General features: G+C 30.6%; 1 protein-coding gene across 3 annotated transcripts in view; it reads right to left on the bottom strand.

The window, feature by feature from the left end:
- The window catches only part of LOC123696603 (myosin-7B), a 90,534-nt gene that overhangs the window by 17,303 nt on the left and 48,414 nt on the right, over nt 1–24,817 (bottom strand). For all 3 annotated transcript variants that reach the window (XM_045642890.1, XM_045642889.1, XM_045642891.1), the window contains 4 exons: nt 16,336–16,389; nt 5,220–5,288; nt 4,699–4,776; nt 1,859–2,008 (listed from right to left, as the gene is read on the bottom strand). In XM_045642890.1, coding sequence (XP_045498846.1) covers nt 1,859–2,008; nt 4,699–4,776; nt 5,220–5,288; nt 16,336–16,389 — 351 coding nt within the window. The remainder of the gene's footprint in view (nt 1–1,858; nt 2,009–4,698; nt 4,777–5,219; nt 5,289–16,335; nt 16,390–24,817) is intronic.

The raw sequence follows: 24,817 nt of genomic DNA, 5'->3' as shown, positions 1-24,817 counted from the left end.
TTACTTTAATTTGTAATTTTAATTTTTTGTTGAATTCATTAGTCAAACAGTTGGTTTTTCAAGTATCTGCGTATTTTTCCGCTTACACCTACGTAAATGTAGAGGCGTTTTTAGAGATTAACGGATAATTAATTAATAATAGGTAGTTGTGAATGTGATTGGATAATTCCGGTCCTTTTTATTTAAGGATTTTCCCTAGAATGTGTTGTTTTTTATTTAATAAATGCCATAATACTATTATCAATAATACCAATCATGTTATTTTATTATTTTAAAACTCTAAAGTAATATTTTCATACAGCACACGGAATTAGTACATTGAATTACAATACTGTTGGAACAAAGGCATTATATTAGTTCCGGGAATGCAAACGCAAAAAATAAAACGTAAAGGTATTTAAATTCCTGTATAATTATAACATACCTATAACCCCTATAGGTGACTTACAGTGCTGTTATTATCCAACTCAAGAAACTTATCTTGAAATATACGCACTTGTATTTTGTACCTAAATACACACTTCAAATTTTGCATATTGCGTTACATTAATTATGAATATTGATAGTATCCATAAGTGGTTTAAATTCCTTTAATACAATTTGCGTGTACACAGCAGTCATCTTGTATTCAAGTCAGTTTTCTATTCATAAGATACTTCCTGTGTTTTAAGGAAGGAATTGTGTGTACTTCAAATAACGGTCCCTAGACATCTTTGGGTGGTGTCAAATGTCAATAACTTTATAAAATCCATTGATTTATCAAACTATTTAATATTTATGAATTATATTTCTTGAAATTGTTTTTCTTTTTACATGTGACTATTTGAAGTGTTGTATGTACTCAGATGATAGCTTATTACATCAAAATTATCGCGAGATAAAAGTAACTCTACATATTATGATGATCTAATTCAAAGCAATCTTTTATCTACGTTCAAAGACAAGTAAACAGTATAATTAACACATGCATAACTATGATTTTATTTAAAACTAGCTTCCGCCCGCGACTCCGTCCGCGCGGAAAAATTAAGATTAATTTTTTTTCTACGTATTTTTCCGGGATAAAAAGTATCCTATTTTATGCCCAGGATAATTAGGTATAATTATACCAAGTTTCATCGAAATCTAACCGTTAGTTTTCACGTGATGCCTGCACATACAGACAGACAGACAGACAGACAGACGGACAGACAGACAGACAGACAAAAAATTTTTTAATCAACTATTTGGGTTTGGTATCGATCCAGGAACACCCCCTGCTATTTATGTTTTCAATATTTTCAATGTACAGAATTGACCCTTCTACAGATTTATTATATGTACCTATAGATTCATATTAAACGGGTATGCACAAGAGCACACAATAATTCAAGTTTTCCTTTCACGAATTGATTGTTTGCATAAATGAAAAGGGATTAGTTATTCGCATTTAATTTAGGTATCTAGATATCTTATCACCGATAATAATTTGTGGACGAATAAATAAAATAACATTAAATTATAATTTATAAAAACTTTTTAAGTGAAGGATCTTAGAAATCTTGTTACACCCAAATACAAATACGGTTAAAATATGGATGCCTAATAAATAATTAACTGGTAATAATCCATAATATGGTTATAACTTATAATTATTATTATAAGTAAGTAACAATATTGCCCAAAATCTAATGATCCGTGAAAATATTTAATTTATAACTTGTTAGCAATTATTGCGAACCATGAAACACAAAAATATTTAAATTAATACGTTACCTCGTCCAATCCATTCATGTTCACCAAAATCACGACACACTTGTATAATTCATGCACTAATTATAAAGGTGTCACCACACTGCACTTCACTAGTATACACTACCTTCTCGGGATGTGCGTCCTCTAGCTCGAGCAGCCTGAACTCCATGAGCTCGAGTTGGTCGCGCGCGTCTCGTAGCGCGTCCGCGAGCCGCGTGCACTCGCGCGCCGCGCTCGCCGCGCGCTCCGCCGAACTGCGGCACTGCCCGCATGACTGTACAGACACTGTGCGTTAGCGCGCCCTTGGGACAAAGGGCTTCTTGCTTGCTCTCATTATCTATATCTATTACTAGATGTGCCCCGCGGTTTCACCCGCATTGCTTCGCTCCTGTTGGTGCGTGATGATATACAATAGCCTTCCTCGATAAATGGGCTATCTAACACTGAAATAATTTTTCAAATCGAACCAGTAGTTCCTGAGATTAGCGCGTTCAAACAAACTAACAAACAAACAAACTAACAAACAAACAAACAAACATACAAACAAACAAACTCTTCAGCTTTATAATAATTAGTATAGATATTATAGACTTTCTATCTGTAATGCTTTTACAGCTAAACCATAGCAATTTTTATTATGAACACTTATGCGAAAATCTGTCAACACTGCATGTTTTCAATGTAGATATAGTAGTAGTAGTTGAAGACCATGATCAAATATAGATTACATTTAAAGCAATACCTAAATGAAGTGAGATAGGGGATGAAAATTAATTTGTGTGGTTTTGTCCACTGCTCTCAGAATTACCTGTCTGCCTGCAAACATAATCAGGTCAAATTTCAAGTTTCTAATAAATATATGAGTCAGTCAGTGATTTTTTTTACAAAATAAAACTAACCCCATATTTAAGTATATCTCATTGTAAGTAGGTACTGTGTAATCAGTGATAATAAACAATAATGAGAATTGTATGGTTGCGTACTACTTATTAACGACTACGTAGAATACATCGTTGCCAAAGGATGTGAACTCAGTAATTAGGGATTACAAAGCGTGTGTCATGCCAACGAGTTTTAAGTATTAATCGCCCATTTTTACGATTTTAAATCCAAATTCTTAGTTAGCGACTGGAAAAATATAATATTTTTATGACTAACAAATAGACTCAAACCAGATTACTTTAATAGTCATTAACACAAAATAATTTGCGGATACACGTTAATATTTAATTATATTTATTAAAATTTAAGTGGGCTATTTGACATTCAATTAGTACCTACTTTAAAATGCAATAATAATTTGAGAAACTGGTATTTGTTTTGTTTAAGATACTGATAAAATAAATTGATTTTACTTAAATGTTGTACAGTGTACAACTGTACACCATTGCCTTTCATTTAAAATATTTGCTAATTATTTATCTTGGCATTCACACGCTTGGTCACCCTACAAAACAATAGAGTAGTGACGCAACGTCAGGCGCCTTTAAGTTTAGTGACAAGATGTTTGAATTGCAAAAGCATGACATTTTACTAGCGGTGAGCGATTCTCTCATGATAATTCAAGGCCGCCGTGATTCAAATTCCTTGTTAGACAATCATGTCAATACGAATTACTTTGTTATTGTGGTATTACTTGTTAACTCATTGTAGGTGTAATAATCACAACTTGCTTATGTTATTGTACGTACATAGAATAAAACCTGTGTTTTATTAAAATTATTCGTATTTACTTTGTGTATAATGCAATAAGTTATTCATAAGTCATTGAAAAGTAGGCATGTAGAGCGGAATGGTAAGGGCATGTTCGTAAAAACAATTAACGATTCATAGTTTGTTATTTGTTAAAAAATCTAAAAAAGACCTTGTATAGACTATTGCACGCCTCATAAGCGAAGCGTTGAGGTGGGTACTACTGTCACTTCGCGCAAAACATCTGATTTTTCAAACTTAAAATGTCTTTATGTATCATACATTGCACTTGTAAGATAATACATACACACACATATTAAGAAAAAACACTATTTTTAACATTCATGATATTTTTGATGTCATTTTTGTTATTTAAACTAGTTAAAAAACAGTTTAAAAAAGTTCTGTCTTGGACGTCCGTGTGTCTGTAGGTATGTGCGGAGGATTTTCTTGTTAACACGATAGCGACCGAAATACTTTACTAATCGAGTCTTTTTTTTTTCTCTTACGCTTGAGTATGCTCAGGAATAGAACCCTTTCATTTTTCAGGGTCTGATTCGATGTGGTTTAATTGTTATTAAATAAACAAAAAAAAAAAATCGACTGTTCTCCATAATTTTAGTATATCTATATATATATTCTTGTAGTGTACTCAAGATTCACCATTATAAACTCGATTCTTTATACTATAAGCCAAGGTTTAAAAAAATAAGTTGGTAGTCAGTCCCTTAAACCTGCGCAGTTTCACATCTAGGTGGGGCCACAAGAAAAATAGCTCAATTATTACGGTACCGCTTTCTTTACTTTTCCAACTGTTTTATTTTATTTCTTTTTTATATTTATAGTGTACTCTTTATAAATAATCAATTTTATTGTAAAGGATGAGATTATGAGGCGTGCACTTTTGGATTTTCCAAACTATTTACATCTATAATGTCTATAGCGAATAAGAATAATTTTTAATATTTCTACTATTCACGTAAGTAAATAAGAAGGTAGGTAGGTAAGGTAATATAAATGACCTCCAGCATTAAGCTAAAATAATGTTTTCCTTATTTCTTGAAGCATGCATTTATCTCATACTTATAATAACAACATATTGTCACTTGAGGCTGCTGCAACCAAGGTTGAATATTCTATAAGTATGCTAATGAATTATTATATGCTTTTTTCTAAGACTTCCCTTTTTATGTATACATAGTTAATATAATATATAATAATATCATAACAAAATAAACTAAAACATTAAAACAATAGTTTCTGGATACTGACCCACATATCGTTGAGCGGCTGTGGTGAGAGCGAAGCGGGCGCGGAGGACACCGCCGAATCGCCGTCAGACGGAGCCTCCTACAAGAAAGAATTTATTTAGAAACATTTAATTGCATAGGGAACCGACATATTCAGAAAAATAAACAAAATAAGAATAATATAATAATCCTTATACTTTTTAGAAACATTTAATTTTATATGAAACTAATGTTAGAAAAGTAAGCAAAATAAGAGTATAGTTGCTAATAAACCTAATTATTATGGCTAAATATTACTCTAAAATTCATAATTCCAGCTGCGTATCATTTTTCAACGAATTTCGAACTATTTTAGTGCTTAGACAAAAAAATTAGGTACCTTAAACCTGCGGCCTGCCTGTCTATCCTTATAAATTGTTAATACTTAATATTAATCTTATGCTGTCTTCAATAGGAGTAGAACGTGACGAAAATACAATGATTGAAATATCCTAAACTGTACAACTAATAAATAAATAAAAACATCTATTAAAATTTACTTACCCTATAAAATGTTTCTTTCCTATGTTGTATGTCGGTTTTGAGATCTTCTCGATTGCTTTTCTCTTTTCCCTAAAACAAATAAAATAAACCTTTAACATTTTATATCAGTAACTATTTAGTAAACACTGTACACAAGGACTACAAATTTTTTATTTATTACAAAAATAAATAAATTTTGCCGCGCAAATTTTGAATTTTGAATCGAATTTTTTTCTGAACATTGTAACTCTTATCAGCCAGCGCATTGGTATGGTGCGTGCATATTTAGTCGGTATTTCCAAATAATAATATTTAATAAATATAAATAATTTGAATTATTTTGTTTTCTTATAAAAGAAGAAATTTTATACAAACAAGTCATGTCGAAAAACAATTCTACAATTCGAACAACATACGCCATCTATTGGTAATCATTGGTATTACATCAATCAACAGGCTGTCTTCTAAGGCGTAGTTGTTATGTCGTAATTACGATAGATGGCGCTCATATCATAAAGTTAACGTAGTCTTCTCATTCTGAATTTCAATTGATAATTAGGTAATTACCAACTCGAATCACGATTTGCTATTTTCAAAGATTGAAATAGGAAATTCCGTCTTGCATAACAATCTTTAAAAACATAAATATTGTATTTATACTAGACTTTCCATGTTTCATAGTTTTCATACGGACAACACGTAAACTCAACTTTGTGACAACTTCTAAAGTTGTAAAAGTACGTATCGAACTCTATTACGTATTAAAAATCTACTTTAACGGTAATATAAACTCCCATTTACACATAAACGCAAGTAATTATGACAAGTACAAACCGGTAAATGGATTAACGGTTGCACGTAGGTGCTAATTCTATTCTCAAAGTTAAACCTGTTCTTCTTACAAGAAGGTACCTAAGCTTAAAGCTGCCCGATACGTTTAAATATTCCTAGGAAAAGTTTGTAGCACAAAAGAACTTCAAATAGCTAAGGTATATAAATATTGCTTTAAAATAAATGAATTACCTACCCTTACATTCAGATATAAGTTTAATTTGTACAATACATTATCCCCATGATATAAGGAGACGCATAATATAACTTCGTAATTGCTCTCGAAAAAACAAATAAAATTAATTTTGTACCAAAACAAAATTCTTAGTAGCCATAGCCAACTTTCATATACTTACATCCAAATTGAATTTCTTAAATACAATTCTCATTTCCAATAACGTCTTCATTCATCATGATAATATTTAGGGCAAAATTGTCCATCTGTTTGTATCGCGATGACCCTTTGTATTTTGTAGCTTTCTATCGACTTTCGCTAATCAAGAGCCGATCAATATCTATTGAAACAGATGTAATCTGTGAATGTAGATATTTTTAAAAACATTTGATAATACATAGCATTGATTTTGATAGTTATTTATATGGAAAAGTCGTATATATTCCACATCATCTTTATAATTATAATGTTTCCGTTTATAAACTGAATACTGAAGTTGTGGAAATTTTATGGGCAGGTGCACAGTATTGTAATACTGTGGGCGGATGGGTGAGTAGCTATACCCAGGAAAGGGTGGATATAAAATTTCGTTTCAATATATTATAAGTATTTTTTAATCGTTGTACCCACTTTAATATTATTATTTTTGAAGAATAACATAATAAAACCATCTTTACCTTTTTTTCGTTCTAAAAAAACGAATGTTCCTTATTATATGTACCGTATAAAGGTAAACCTAACTTTCATCACAGCTTTTATAATCAAAAATGCAAATTTAATTACTTAAAAAGTTTCACACGCCATATTGTTGTCAAAAAGTTTGTATGAAGAAAGTGAAAGATAGTTAATTATACTAATTTGAATAATTTTGTCGTTATTGCCACCATTTTAATTTCTCTATTAAGAGTAGAGTACTCAATTACCAATTATTGAAACCAGTACCTAATATAGCTATTGCTTGAAATTCAATATGGCTAAACCACTTTAAACTTGTAACTAAACTTAGCTCTACTTGTTACTTGCTAATTTCTCTAGGACAGCTTTCTGAATAAAATTTTCAATTATGTGGTTTAAAAATAACTAACTCTTTATATAATTTAATTGGCAATTAAAATCATATTACCTTTACTTTGCGGGTGTGTTACTTTAACAGGTGTCGTTACAATCTCCGATAAACAAAAAAAGTTAGATTTACGAGCTCAGCTTTTTACGCATACAGAACATTATAATATATTATCTGTCTTAAGTATAAATATATCTGGAGTCAACCAATTTAATTAAAAAGCTATTTAACACTCTTACCGCAAATAAATGATGACAATACATTTGAATTACGTCTAAAGGCCAAATAAAATCCAACATTACGAGTAAGTTTACAATAAATGCGCTATGAATAACTTATTTTGGTTAATCAATCCAATTTGTACAACATTATTGCTATATAATGAGACATCAATGGGCAATTTAAGGTTATTCTTAGTCGAGTCGTGTAAGGCCTACATTCTCATCTTGGCAACGAAAGTACTGCATGATCGGAATATTATTAAATTTCTTCATCGATTTGTACGAATAGATAAACACACTTTCACTATTTATTGGTCTTTAGCTTTAGTAATGAAACGTGATTTGAAATAACAAATCGATTGCGATTATTTTCCACGTTACATTGCCGTTAAGTAGATACTTCTTCCTCTTGTTAAAAATATCCCATATTTTTAACAAGAGGAAATTTAATTCATAGAAAACGGTCTTTGTATATTTGCATTCTGTTATCATTTAAAATCAGTTTCAGCATTGGCCAATTTTCCTTTACTTAGACCAAAAATTAAATAAATAAATAAAATCTTTATTTGAATTCATACATTAATATGTTACAATAGATTGGGGTTCAAATTCAATTATTACTGCACTGTTCAAAGTTACATGTTTTCAACCCAACATATTAAATATGATTGTTAAATTTTTGTAATTTTTATTTAGAAACAGCAGCCAGAATTTATCAAAAAACCTAAGTGGGAAAAATTTCTGATCGCTTGTAATACTTAGAGATCATTTGCTCTACTATTAAATACCTACACCAAACAACAGCGCAGTTGACCAATTTCATAATATTCGACTATCTATTTGAACTCAGGTCCTACAACAAACTAGTTCAGTAAGTGCGAAGTACCATATTGTCCTTGCAAGTTGCAACGTTTCAATCTCGTTCACTGGCCCAGTTCCCACAACAGAGTCTATTAGGAAGCGAGGCGAGATTTATTCCAAACGATCTCAAATACGAGGCAATTGGTACAGGAAAGTAATATAGAATAGAGTATAATGATAAAGTATGGATATTAGGAGAGATTTGTCTTGTAACCTGTTCTCTCTCAGTTCCTTATTTCATCTCGGCATGTAAAGCTTTTTAGAGCTTATATCATTACGATGTAACGTATTAGTTTTCTTGCATCGTGGTCGCTTAAAATAAATACTAAGCGTTGAATTTATAACAGATTCCATGTAACTTAAGTAAGTATGTAAGTCTAAAATTAATTGCATTTCTTTTCAAATCATATCTCACGCAATTGTAGTTATTACTACGTATTTATTTGATACTAGCTGTTGTCCGCAGCTTCGCTTGCGTGGAAATGATAAATTTTCATCCCCTATTTTACCCCTCCAGGGGATGAATATTCTAAAATCCTTTCTTAGGGGACGCCTACGTTATGACATCTACCTGCATGCCAAATTTCAGCACGATACGTCCAGTGGTTTGGGCTGTGCGTTGATCAGTCACCTTTGAGTTTTATATATATATATAAATTAACGGTTAATAACATTGATGAACATGAATAAAATGAATGCAAAATATTGCCGATCAATCACATTACAATCAAAATAAATAACAGTAAAGATCACGATTGTTTGTAAACACACGATTGAAGAACTCAAACAATTTATTTATGAAAATTGCATAGGTATTGAAACTATGCATTAATTTATACAGATGAAAAATCGATGTCTCATAAAATCGATGTTTAATCGTCCTCGTAAACGTAAATTTTCAAGTAAGTATGTAGGTATTGTGTTGATATGTTATTTTAATCCTAAATTAATACAAGCAAGTAGAGCAAAAGCATATAGAGACAAAATGAATAATATAATAGGTACCTATAGATTATAGAACAAGACAGATTTGCCAACACAACTTGCAATCAAACACGTTATCATATGCAGGCTAAGCCATACAAAATACATCCTAATGTCCTTGGTATTTACGACGACAAGGGCTTGCAACATTTTATAACATTAGCTGGTCTTAATTCTAAGACCTGTGACCCCGTCGACATCAGCCCTTCACTTTTAGTTGTCCTAATTTCATGATTTATAATATTAACTTTATTTCTTATGCCCTTGTTTTTTATTCAGGCTTTCTGTGATAAGCTACCTTACGAGTTATATGGTATATATTAGGAATTATATAGGTACATAAAATGAATAATTATTGTTAACAAACCTTTTTGAACAAACTAAGCGTAACTTAAAACGTAACGAACGTATAAATTAAAAAAATATAACCAATGATACATAAGTTTACTACAACGAAATAAATTACGTATATAGTCGACTTAAAACTTATTATCACACCAATATCAAGCAGCATCACCAAACAGTGGACCACTTTCACAACTGCATCGATATTCCGATTCTCTGGCTATTATCCGATACCGAGATTATGCAATTTCAGACCGGTAGTCTTTACTCGCAAGAATTCAATAAGGATATTAACAGTTCCGATAATTTGGTCCAAAAATAGCTTTGTAACCATTTTATAAAGGATGATTCGGTAACGGAAGAGTCGGCAAGGAAGAAATTATTTTTAATACAATTTGAAAATAATTAAAGCTCCAAACTGAGCTTTATCAAGAATGCAAAGAATTTCGAATTCAGATTTATGTTTTCCCGTTTATGTAATATAAAAACCATTGCTAATATCTAGACACGCGGCAGCGTGTCAAGCCGAGTTCAAGCGAAGAGAACTGGCGAGCAGCTGCAGCCGTGTGTATATTTACACGAACCATTTCGAGCCACTTTTCACCCCCTTATAACTCGAAAACTATTTAAGTTATATAAACCAAATTTGGTACATATCAAGAGCACCTCAAGATAAACAAGAACCTTAAATTTCATAAATACAGATTAAACGGTTGCGTAGATATTAATATCCAAAAATCGCAATTTTTAAGACTGACTGACTTATAGACATATACAAAACCTAACCCACTTCCAGATGACCTAGAAAGTTCAAATTTTGTAATCAACTAGGTAATAGTGAGTGTACAAAGGAAAAAATCAGAAAATACTGAATTTATTTGTATTTAATTTTTTTTTCAATGACATTAATTTTATTTGTATGGAAAAATGGAAAAGTTTAAAAAAATAGAAAATAGTATATTCACCTTACTAGTCTTAAAAAGTAGATCAAAACTAATCAGTGGCCGAAAAAATTTTTGAAATCCATCAATAAATGACTGAGATATAGATTATTGAAGTTTACATATTTTAGGACGAAACATCTGTAGATTCGAAGCGCCTCTGACATCACACTCACTCGTGCTAGTATCGCTAGGGCGGATTACTTCGATTGCATGATTTCTTTATTCAAAACTGTTATTAAACGTAAAATAAAAGAAAATTGTAATAAAAATATTGCTCATACAGTTAAAAATAATATATAATTTTACATATTCACATTTATTTATTCTTTATTTATAAGTATTAGTTTTAATTTCAGTGTAAATAAATAAATAAATAAATAAATAAAATCTTTATTTTGCTTTAAACATGGTCTTCAATGGTGATACAATTATATTAATAAAGCACAAACATGTTCAGCCAATACAAGCATGCAAAAATAATTACCATAAATTGTGTAATGGAAGAAGGCTTCGTCGAAGGTAGAAATGATTTAATTTGCGTAATATTAATATGAGTGAAACATCTTTAGGCGCGTTTAGAGTAAAATTTCAAGATCGCGTCATGGCAATACCGTAACGTCATGGAGTAAGGCGACGATTCTTCTACAACGATCTTTGCATCTTGGTAATAGTGTGTGTACAAATTCACGCTGGATGTTTAGAAAATCATGTAATCTTTTAAACAGAAAACGAGTTTAAAAAATTGCAGAAAATTGCAGATAATGACGGGGCAATGTGCGCTGACATTCATAACATACAAGAAAATATAGAAAATAATACTAAACAAACCATACAGAGAAACCGCAAGAAAAAAAAATCGTATATAAAAAGTATTATATTTATAAAGTAAATCAAATTTGCAGAGTAATTTTCTGTACAAAAAGTAATGATATCCTACCAAAAACATAAATGTAAAAATTGGAGCCGAGTTCAATCGTTGACTTAATTTGCCAAAAAAAGAAATGAGATCTAAATGTGTGCCAAGTTCTGCAGACAGTCCAGAAATTTATTTACAAAGATGTATTAAGTTCTTAGGTTGACTGAAAACTCAATTGTTTTATTTTCCCTTAGAGAACAATGTTTATTCCAAAATATAACTTTTTTAATTTGAATAATATAATTATTTTCACAAAGCAAACAACTAATGACCTATTGAACCCCACAATTTGATGAGGCTAGTTTTACATACTGTTTATATTTTGTGAGGTTCTAAAAACTAGCCTCATCAAATTATGGGGTTCAAAAGGTCATTAGTTGTTTGCTTTGTGAAAATAATTATATTATTCAAATTAAAAAAGTTATATTTTGGAATAAACATTGTTCTCTAAGGGAAAATAAAACAATTGAGTTTTCAGTCAACCTAAGAACTTAATACATCTTTGTAAATAAATTTCTGGACTGTCTGCAGAACTTGGCACACATTTAGATCTCATTTCTTTTTTTGGCAAATTAAGTCAACGATTGAACTCGGCTCCAATTTTTACATTTATGTTTTTGGTAGGATTTTATCTTACAATAGCTCTATAAACACAAGCAGCTGGTTAGAAAAATGTGGCCCTTGGAATCTAGGAACAATTACTATGCAGTCACGTAATTAATATGGAAAACCATCCACCTTTGAGATGAACACGTGCACTCCGGTGTATTTTGAGATACAAACCTGCTTACAAAATGAGTTAAATGAAGTAATACGGATTCCTGAGGCGCTGTCTGCATATTTTAACTAAAAGGGCAATAAACGTGATAATAGTACTAAGTACGCCGACTAAAGGTACTATGCAAGAATGGTGATATTTAAAACTCTTTGAATCATCAGTTATATTGAAGTGAAACTTCTTTATCGGGGTTGGGAAAAAATGAAGTGTAACATTTTTTCGTTACGCGTGACATTTTACCGTTACGCGCCATCTTTTTCTTATCCCTACCACGCGTGATTCTACGTATTTCTGTAAAATTGAATATAGTAAATTATTTTTTGAAAAATAAGGTCATAAAGAAGTTTCACTTCTCACGTGTGTACACTAGTACACGCACACATTTTTTTTTCTACAGACAGCTATTATTATAACATTAGTTTGTTGATTAACAATTAAATTAAATAAGAACCAAATCTATTCCCTAATCAAAACACCGGAAGAACATAGGAAAACATTTAAGAGGCAATAAAATATAAATGATAAAAGTTCAGTCAGGTGTCCCGCCCACGACGCGGACGGGGCCGCGGGCTATGTCGCTTTCCCACATGTAGATGTAGGTTGGGTCAAAAGCCACACTTTGTATACATAATATATGCACAATGATTATATTATATCGCAGCTCTTTGATGGGATTAAACGTATTCCCATTTCGATGTGAATGTAGGCGATCGGGCCTCATAAAGAATATTCTGACCGCGTGAGAATTTATACGAAACTTTATAATAGAACACAAATATTAGCTATTAGTAGTTGAGACGCGTTTTGATTATCCCAAAGCTCAATAATAAATTAAACAATAACAATAACTTTCAGGTTAAATAATTATTCTAAAACAGTACCAATTTTTGATAAACTGAAATATAACAAACAGAAGGATTAAAACAAAATTCATAAAAAAATAACAGTGCGTTCATCTATTCGAGATTATATTTACTCATATTAAATTTCATACTTTATTAGGTTTTACTTTACAACACTGCTAAGGAGAGTAATTGGACCCTTAAATGTTACGAAGTGAAACCGCAGAGAAATGCCAAAGAATCCTTATAATGTGCAACATTGATTAAAATGCCACAAAAACCTTGCACCTGAGAATTTTTGGTATCCGGCTGAACTGTGATTGATTCGTTTATGAATTATGTAATTTTACACAGAACATCAACGATTATTTCATATAAAATTTATAAAGAAGTTAATGCATATGCGCAATCTTGAACAATAAGCTTAAGTTTATATTTATAAAACGATCTTGTAATAAATATATGTATGTATAAAGATTGTATTTATAAGCACTTTGAATTCATTTCACTTTGTTACAAACCTTCTCTTACAGAAACGATAAAAAATAAGTGTAACTCATCACTTTTTCTTTAAAGTTCACGTTAATATCTCTTAACAAAATACAAAAGTATAATCAATTAATTTATGCTAATGTCATTGATGTACTCTGGTCTCTGACCCTATGCACACTCAAAAATTACGCAATAGTCACAAAAACACGAACAAAAGCAAAACTTTTACATTTACATAACAATGACTGGCGGTAAATGATAGTGCTTAAAATATGAAAGGAATCGATGTATTCTATCGTAGGCCTATCTATTAAATATTTCGCGAGTCATTTATTACGTACAGAAGTTTATAAAAGGTTATCCATGTGACCATGTCACTTAGTGTCCCTAATAGCCACGACATTTTATTAAATCAGTTAATAAAATAAGTAAATCAATAAATGTAGAGCGATATATACGCTCATCAGTCTATACGCAAAATGTAAGCCTGAATCTAATTAGAAGCTACTCCATATAGATCTGTAAGTAGTATTTTTTTAAATCATATTATCATATCCAATGGAAACTAAAATATAAAAAAAACTTTCCTTTCCGGAAATTCTATAATGTTCCAATTTGCAATTGATTTAATTGCTTGCATGAAATAAAAAGATCATTACCTAAAATTAAATTATTAATGGTCTATTATATTTGTGAACAACTTCGCTTTTTCGTCGTTTACCGTTCCACATGACAGATTGGAGCCGGTTCGTTGATGGATGGCTCACGTGACGTCATCTCATCGGGACAGGTTCCGAAAGTGGGTAAATTTTTGTAATATCGTATTTTGGTATTTCCGTTTTCTCTTTGATAGTGTGTACTTATTTTTTATAATTTTTGTCCTTTTATGGAAATTTAGGTTGATTTTGTTGAAAATTTTGTTTTATCACGATTAAATAGGTCTATTAATGCATCACAATAAGCCCAATGTAGAGTATAGATATTTAAATCTGAATCAATTAAATCTACAATAAACGAAAAAATTACACACATTACTTTAATAGTCATAGAGGTTTGTAAAAGTATTTCATTTTCATAGAAAGTTTACTCTTATCTAAAATAGAAATCAAATACAATATGAAGAAGATTTCAGAAGGACTTTCGTCTCTAAAATATTCACACAATGGACAATAAACAATGTGGATTCACGAATGTTATAAAGCTGGTAACTTCTGTGACATTGTTTATGACAAATGGGAATTTGCCGACAAACAGAATGTATGCAGAGAGAGAATAAATTTAAATTTCAATAAAATTGCAGAGTACGTGCTTCGCAGAGTTCATAAAGCTTCGCTTATTTGGGTAATTTGCCAAGTAGGTATAAGTATTATAAAAAAAAAATAAACTTTATGTCAGAAAATTGTTGTAAGTATAATATATAATATGAATGATCGAAGTGTATAATGTGCTAAATTATAATATAAATTATAAATATACTGATATTTATATGTGTGTAAAATCTGAAACTTGCTATAAACACGACTATCCATGGACAATAATTAAGTTCTTCTAAACCTTCCATATTCTTACATATAATATGTTACTTCTTAATCGTATTTTTCACATAACTAGATTATAATTATGAAAGAGTTGGTGAGAAAGTCAATCAGCTAAAACTGATATACATCATGTATGAGAAAGCCTGTTAAATTACATCAATATCCAGTTATATGAAACATTGCCGTATGTGTGTAAAATCTGAAACGTGCTATAAACACGACTATACGACTATTGAAACTACTCGAAAATTTATTCATAATACTGGTTATAAATCATAACACTACCGCACACTACTGTGTTTATGAAATTTTCCTCTAACTTAATTTTTACTACAGAAACAAAGAAAACATAAGGTTACTAGTAAATATATTGAACCATAACACGAGATTTCAATTAAATGGACGATATTATGTTTTTATTTCGACTAATTTTTCATACCAGCAGTGCAGTCAAATTATTTTCAGGTTAATATCATAGAAAATTCCCCTGTCACAATGTTAGTTAATACCATACTTCTCCAAAACGGCTGGACCGATTCTCATGAAATTTTGTGTGCATATCGGGTAGGTCGGAGAATCGGCTAACATCTATTTTTCATACCCCTAAGTGACGACGAGTAAGGTAGAACAACGTTTGCCGGGACAGCTAGTTATTTTATAAAGAACAGATGATCGAAACTATTTTTAGCTTACAGGTGTTGTATAATTCGACATCTTGAAATGAACAATGAAAAAATAATTGACCGATACAATTATCTCCGGGCCTTAATAATAGATTTTACCGCCTAATGGTACACCGGTAAATTGCGAAAAAATGTTGTATAACTTCTGTTTCCTGTCGATAATCAAATTAATCATTAATATTTGAAACCGCATTACGTATTCATCGGATTAGATATCGTTAAACACTTCTTAAATGCCAGTATTTATACATAATAAGAATTAATTAAATTTTGAATATTTAAATAACATTTTCGGTTCATTAGATAATGTAAAGTGTAAAACATTGTGTTGAAAAGTTATTGGTAGAGTTTCAAATTTTGACTCGACGATTATGTAATTTTTTAAACTTTTCCTATCTTGTTTTTATTTTTTATGTTAATTTGTATTATATTGAACTAATATATAGTTAGAAAATAGTATTTACCTGATCACCACGCTTTCTGATGAACTCTGAGGTTCCGCACTCCATCCTCTGCGCCTGAAAAATAAAACAATTTAATTTAATATCATTAGCTACGGATTTTTTCAACGTGAACATAGCTAAAGTTCAAAGCTCGTAATCATATTAAGTACAAATAAAGATATTTATAGTATCCTGATAAAAATTTTACTCAATAAAGTATGTTTGATATTTCCATTGTGAGCTCTTATCACGGCATTATATACATTATTGTACCACTAAATAAAGTACCATCTAGATTCTAGACATTATTTAAAACATTCGATAGCCATTGATTGCACCAGCTATACATTTTATATTTTCACAGCATGTTTCTTGTTCTTTGGAATGGCTCAAAGAAACTACTTAATAAATAATTTTGGAATTAACATTAAATAAATAAATCTGAGATTTATATATTTATACTAGCTTTCCGCCCGCGGCTTCGCCCGCGTTTTCAAAGAAAAACCCGCATAGTTCCCGTTCCCGAGGGATTTCCGGGATAAAACCTATCCTATCTCTCAAGTTGGATCGAACTGCATATGGTGTGCGAATTTTATTATAATCGGTTAAGTGGTTTAGGAGTCCATTGAGGACAAACATTGTGACACGAGATTTATATATATTAAAAGATAAGATCTGCTCTATATCATGACAGTTTTAATTTTGGATGTAACATTTAGTTTCAAATGTAGAGACCACATAGTAGGACGTTCTTGGCGTGAAAATAGAATTTTATAAGAGAAAATAGTAGGAGAGGCACTCGTGTCCACATTCCATTCGTCTTATTCATTCTGCACATACCTAATTCTAAATACACACAAGACAACCACTATATCATCTATGAGATACTAAATTTATTCAAATTATTAAATTAACTTGAAAATCCTCAAAATGATCAAGTTCACAATAATCAGGTTATATTTAATTGCTCCTTATTTCTGGGTCAGTACTACTTCCCTCTTTAAAAGGAAGTTTTAATGTATCTGAGCTATTCTAGTTCTTGTATATAGTACAATCAGTATAAAAAGTCTCGGCTACATCAAAAGTGAAGCAGGAAAGTGCGGTAATGACTGTCCACCTCATCCGCTACTTGGAGATACCATCCGGTGATAAGCTCAAACGAATTTGTACTTAAATTCCGTTGTGTGGAGTTTAATATTCTGTGAACGTATGAAGTTAAATACTAAATCGCAGTATTACTAAGGCTGGAGCTAATAAAGTTCAAATTAGACGATAATACTATATATGGAAAGTAAGTACCTATATGTACGTGTTCCATTTGGTCATTAATATTGGCGTGTTAATTATTATTAACCTAACCAGTTATTGTGGCTAATTGAAGTAAAACTAAATAATGAATATGTTTGGTATTCTAATTGTTATATATTGAGTTTAATCTAAGTTAATTATGTATTATGTACGTACGTGTTTATTGATCTACTTATAATGATTACTACAGGTCAATAAACAATACTTTATCTTTATAATTGAAAAAAATTATCGTTACTACATGTGTAATTGATACTTCAAACATTCATTTTAAAAACACAAGGCATATGGAATTCCACATTATGTCTAATGCGATTACATAGCGGTGTAGTCATCGCCAAGTTCGAGCTTAGGGTGCCTTAATGGCGCGACACGATAGCTTTCCAAGCTTTTAATCAATATTTACGTCTGGTACAAATTACCCTTTATCCATACACAATAACTAAAGCAAACAATGTAACACGCGCGGAAATATCTCCCTTTTATTTCATAGTACCTAAAATTCATGATGTGCCTATAAATATAGAATTGAATAACAGAGTAATTAAAGAAAGAAAGAAAGAAAGAAAAAAACATTTATTCCTAGAAAAAGGTACACACACAAGAAGAAAACACAAAATAGAACAAGAAAGAAAGTACGATACATAAAATTAGACATAAAATTAGACATCATGTTCGCTGAGAATTTCGTACTGTGTGTGCACTGCATTTCCAGAAAAGGGTCTTGACTCAGCATTCTGCCATAGTCGCAGCAATTACTTTTAGAAACGCCTCTAATTACCCGACTACGGCAAAGCAAAAGGAGGGTTATGATTTTGACAGGCTATGTATGTATGTATGTATGTATGTATGTATGTATGTATGTATGTTCATCTGTTCCCTCGTAACGTCTAAACTACTTATCAGAATTTGACAAATGACATATCATTAGAAGCGTCTTAATTGTCCGCTGGTTATAGGCTATATGGGGTTTCACAAAATCTAATGTGGCGTCCTCTATTGGACAAAACATACAGAGTAAAAAAATAAAGTTAAGATAAATATCCCGTGTTTGGTATCATTTGAAAGCGCTTTCCTTGTACATTTTGAATATATATATATTACTAGCATTTGCTCGTGACTTTACCTGTATTCATGGGCTGATTGCATATAATTCACATCTTTTCGTCCATAGCTTCTTTATTAGTTCATCAGTTTAACTTTTGTTAATATTATGCCCCACAAATACACTTTAACACCAAAATAGTACAAATAATATAAAGTGAAAAAACTAAAACCCAACTACGACAATAACCGGCGCTGAAAAAGTATAAAACAAGATTTCAGAATACTGAACTGAACAAAGTTGCTAATGTAGTTGCAAGTAAATGGACACAGTAGACTCTACCAAGATGCCTTCGTTGTAAATTGACAATAATGTCATACAATACTATTCTGAAGTATGCAATATTCCACTATGTAAAGATAAATTTTCATGTTTGGAAAGGCGTAGTCACACGTTACATAATATGTACCTATCTACCGTAGCACTTCAACAACGTGTGACTACGCCTTTCCAAACATGAAAATTTATCTTTACATAGTGGAATATTGCATACTTCAGAATAGTATTGTATGACATTATTGTCAATTTACAACGAAGGCATCTTGGTAGAGTCTACTGTGTCCATTTACTTGCAACTACATTAGCAACTTTGTTCAGTTCAGTATTCTGAAATCTTGTTTTATACTTTTTCAGCGCCGGTTATTGTCGTAGTTGGGTTTTAGTTTTTTCACTTTATATTATTTATATTGAGGCTTCACATTGGGTACTTACTTCACATGTCTCACAATAACGCAGTTCTTTTCAGTACCTTTGCTACCTAAAATTTTGATTTGACTTTAGATTATATTTATATAAGGGATAAATGTAATTAAGTACCTACCTCTAATATTTTAATATAGAATTACAATATAATCCTGTATTATTAATCAGTTAAAGAATAGATTAATCCTGCCTAGGAAATTGATATTAAAACATTACGACAACAGCCATAGACAATATGACTCAGTAATTGCACCATAACTAACCTAGGACTCGAAAGGCCTTTGTGTCGCAAACTATATGAGCAGATGCGAGTTGCATACTAAGTTAAAGTGTTTCTAAAATATTTTCCCATTAATCACTATCGTATTTTTAACTATGATGACATTGATTCATAGACTTATTAGGAATTGGGGAAAATAATAGCATTAACGACTCAGTATAAATATGGAGAATAGAAGGACGAATGTATATCGATGTAGAGACAATAAGCGGTTATATAAGTCTGAGATAAATAACTGCGTAGATAATAGGGTCCCGATTTACCGTTTTTGTAAGGAAACCTAAAACAACTATAACCTTATAATTGTTGTAAGTATAATATAAATACAATAAACCTCAAATTCATAACATAACCAAAAGCAACATAACAATTAAGTAATTTATAATATAATAATCGGAAATTTTAAGTCAGAAACTGAGCACTAATTATTTTATTACGCCCTACAAATTACGTGAAATTAATATCAAAGATTGTATTTCGATACGCACTTGACCGAGCATCAGTTATGCACTATTTATCGCCATGTTACTTAATACATTTAGTTGTTATACTAATGGTTATTATATAACATCTATAATTTTGTACCATGCAATAAGAATCTGGGTACCTCAATAGAGTTCTGTAAACCAAAACTAAGTAAGTAAATAAACTTTAAATGTGGCCTTATTTTATCTAGTAATCGATGTTTATTGTTTATATGAAAATTCATCATTAGCAAGCGATATTTTAGTATTACCTTAACCGTATTCGTACATAACAATTGTCATCATAGTATGATGACAATTGACGATAGGTACAATAAAAATAATTGGAATTATAACAAAAAAAAAATTACAACATAAAGGTACATCATATTATATTCCTGTAGTAAGGAAAATCATAGCTTGCCAAATGTTTAAAAATTAGAAACGGCAATATATTACATGCTATAAAAATATTATCTAATCAAACACATTAAAAACATATTTAATAACTGCCTATAACCAATTTCACTTATGTAAAAGTATTTTATTTACTTAATATGTTGATGTTCGTAAATAATTTATATGTTTATATACATAAGTTTGCAAAAACACCTTTTTCTTACTCTAGGTATAATATTATAAATCAGTTAAACAATGACTCTTATTACATTGTATTTATATTCCCACGAAAAGTTTTAATTTGCGGATAATATAATGGGCACAAAAATATGTAGAAGGTATGTCTTATTTTAATTTTTACAAACTTTTATTCATGTATTTCATATTTTGAATCATAACAATGTAAGTTTTACCTATTATTATAATCATACTAATATTATGATTGCGAAAGTCTGTCTTTCTGTTACGCTTTCACGGCTAAGCCACAGTACAGCTACCGAAAATAGCTAAAGCCCCAAAGGCAAACGCAGACTACGTATTTAAAAAAAACAACCTTCTTCTACGAGGGTGAAGCCGCGCTGCAAAGGTAGTACTCATGCATTATTTTCCTTATATCAATAGCCATCCCCTTCCACACCTTTAGCCATTATGCAGGCAAATATTTAAATTCCATTAAGTATACTACTTTCTTAATTTCCTGATATTTACGCACCTTAAAAAATCACAACGCAGGCGTGTTATATAACATTTTCACTTACTTACATAACATCGGAAGGAAGAAGGGCTTAGGGCGTAATGTATATTAATGAGATATTTTGGCAAAATTTAAATAAATAACCATTCGTTATTTATAGTCATAATATTATGACTTTAAGCTCTTTTTTGTTTAAAGTTACATAATGTTTCGCTAAAATTTACATAAGTAGGTTCATGGTTCAATTTACATAGGTAGCAAAAAACAAGGAAATGTTTTTAGCTGTTCCATTGATGGATTTGTAGGAAAATATATAAGTAAATAGATGGTCCTGGAAAACAATAAAGGTAGCCGTAAATATTGTAAGAAAAAAATGCCTGAAGAGCACAGAATACAATTGGTAATATAATTAACGTAAAGACAGGAACGAGATAAACGTAATTAATTTATGATAAATTACGATTTAACTTTACATAATATAACGTATTACTATAAGTAGACTTTTAAAAAGACATAATAATATATTCATTAGTCATTGGTTGCTGGGGCAATCTTTTAAACGTGTTAGTTTCATTCCAGTCTGGCCAAATTAAATTTTTGTATACCAGGTAACTGGCCTTGGATAACCTTAAACGATACGTCTGACTCATGATACAATAGATTTCTATAAAAAATATTGATCACGTGCAAATTGAATCGCGCTTTAAAGATTCTGCAAGATAAAATCAATACTAAAGTTTACTGACTTTACTTCATTTTATACTGTGTATGAAACTACTTATTTGTGTCTATGTATTTTATTTCAGATTAATAATTATAGAATCACAGACCTAGAGCCACACTAGGGTCTAGGGCTCTTCGCCCTCGAGTTAAAAATAAAGATCCGGTGACTTAGTAATAAATTAAAACGTTTATTAAATTCGTATTTTATTAAGATTGCGATTTCAGGACCTAAAGGAATATTAATTATGTGCTGCCAAGAGTGATAATTACTTTTTGTATCCTCATCATAAAAATATAGTTTAGAAACTTGAATTATCCTTTCTAATAAACGCAAATATCATTATATCAATAAGTATGATTAATTTGTGCAAATTCATTCAATGGAGAGTTAACCCGAACAAAATGGTTTATTATATAATCGTCAATAATTTGTTTAACAACTTCTGACAGATAAAATATAATTGCATACTAACCGTTCATAGGCTTTCACATATAATTATGTGTTTGGATAATAAATACCATGTGGTGATTGGCTTGTAATGTTATGCAACTTTACGATCAACTAATTCTACATGAATGGTCACACAAGTCAATAAGTTAAATTTATCTTTTCTCTGTTACGTGAAAAGGTTATCTATTTAGTTTATTTTGCTTCTTAATTTCGCATTTTAAAATATACGGTAATACATACAAATTGAGTCCTATTTAAAAACATATAACGGATTTAAGACGGACGCGTGTAATTCAGCAAAAAATACTATGAATAAATTTTCTCTATCTTAATTTTTGTCCCCACTTTAACATTCACACTATACAAATTGATTTTTTAATATTAAAAGTAGATACGCCGTGCTACTTATAAAACTTAAGAGTCCCAGTTATCGGTGATCTCGTTTTTTTATCATAAAAATTGTTAATAAAATATACAGTTATGAGCCGTTTAAACGGTCGTATATTGTATAGGTCAAGAACGCTATTTGAACAAGTTGTTTTGTTCATTTAATTTCGAGTTATGTAACACCTGTCGTCAGTTGTCTACAAATAGAGTTTTTTGTCCTATTGACATTTAACTTTTCACCCGTATCGAATAATATTAAACTAAAAAACGCATTGTTTACTTAATTTCTACTGTTATAGCGGTTTTCTAAGATTGATGGTGTTCATTTGCAATATTATTGTATGAATAAACCATTATGAGCGTATATTTACGTTTTTAGAAGATAAATGTATGTGTGTTATCTAGTAAATTAAAAAAATATCGAATAAATAAATATACAATTAAGTACCTAATCATCACAAATGTAATGAAAGCGGTGATGCAAAAACAAAATGACAACGTCGAATTGTAACATGTAACATGGGTAAAGTTTATGTTGACTATTATAATATGTGAGAGTAAAGTAAGGTACAATTTAATTAGACATAGTCAAATAGTCAAAATAGAAAACTTATGGTAATTATTGAAGTGCCTTTTTTTAAACCACGACCATTTTGAATCAATCTATGTCACAAATGCATCCACTTATATTATTAATTAATTATTTAAATCATATTCATAGCCGGTTCTTATATCTGTTTGGTCTAATTTTGATAGTGAATTTGCATCAGATAATTATGTCTGCTTAATCTAACTGCCAACAAATCTATTCTTTAATAACTGTAACATAGAATATAGATAATAAATTAGGGCAATTGATTTTTTATTAATTTACTATTCACTTATTCAGCCAATAAACGACGAAATATGCATGAATGAAATTGTCATAAAATTACACTAATTACACTCTTCTATAAGAAGCAGTGTCAAAACAAAAACACAAACATATGGCTCGAGATTATCTCACCAAGCGATCACATTACAGGAAATATTTATATCCATTTCCTCCGTTCGCATCGCACTCACATTACTCGTGATGAAACATCGGATAGAGTGACCCTTGAACAGGTTTTCATTAATATCTGCGGTGAACATTCTTCATTATATTTATAGTACTATAACCGCATTGTATGGAGAAAATTGTGCAAGAAATAGCTTTGAAACTTTTTCATAACAAAACGAGAAAAAAGAAGACAACACACTTATATCTGTGCAGTGTGCTTATATTCCGAATATTGTCTTTCTATTTAGATAGCTATCTGTATTAGTTAAATATTACATTTTTATAGCAGCTATGAAACATACACTGTAACATATTATACGTAAGTATAGCATACACGCCAGATCCAATCTATTTGATCCTTTCCTAATCCCAACAGACCCGAAATATTCACAACTGCTTGGAAATAAAAGGACGATCGACTGTTTGCGTATTGTGTTAGATAGTTACGCTCCTTTGGTTATTTAACACCTCCAATATGACCGGGTATGCCGCGAATGTACAAGCATTGTCAATTGTAATTTACACCGCGTGATGTCAAGTTCAAAACCCCTAACGTATATGATAATGGCACTATTAAGAATTCCGACCGCAGCATGCGAACGAACTACGTGATAACAATCGGTTTTGCTCATGGTTTGACAATTGCAAAATTCAAAGATTTGAGGAGTTCATTGTGCCTTGACGAGTCATTAGCAAGCTTGATAAATAATGGTACCACGCATTACAACGCTAACGATTTTTTTGCCATAGACAATAAAACTTGACCTAACACGATAAATATTTAATAGATACCTTCCTCTATATAGAGACAAAAGTAAGATACTTTACAATTTTTAATCGTATCTTTTTCGTGTTTACTATATTAAATTCATTTTATTATTCTGAAATAATATATGTATACGACCATAATATAAAGCTGGCTTTCAAACAAATGAAATAAAAAAAAAC

This window comes from Colias croceus, chromosome 13, assembly GCF_905220415.1.
Source record: "Colias croceus chromosome 13, ilColCroc2.1".
NCBI classification, from domain to species: domain Eukaryota; kingdom Metazoa; phylum Arthropoda; class Insecta; order Lepidoptera; family Pieridae; genus Colias; species Colias croceus.
The sequence above is the reverse complement of the archived record's forward strand: the minus strand, read 5'-3'. Positions and strand labels throughout refer to the sequence as shown.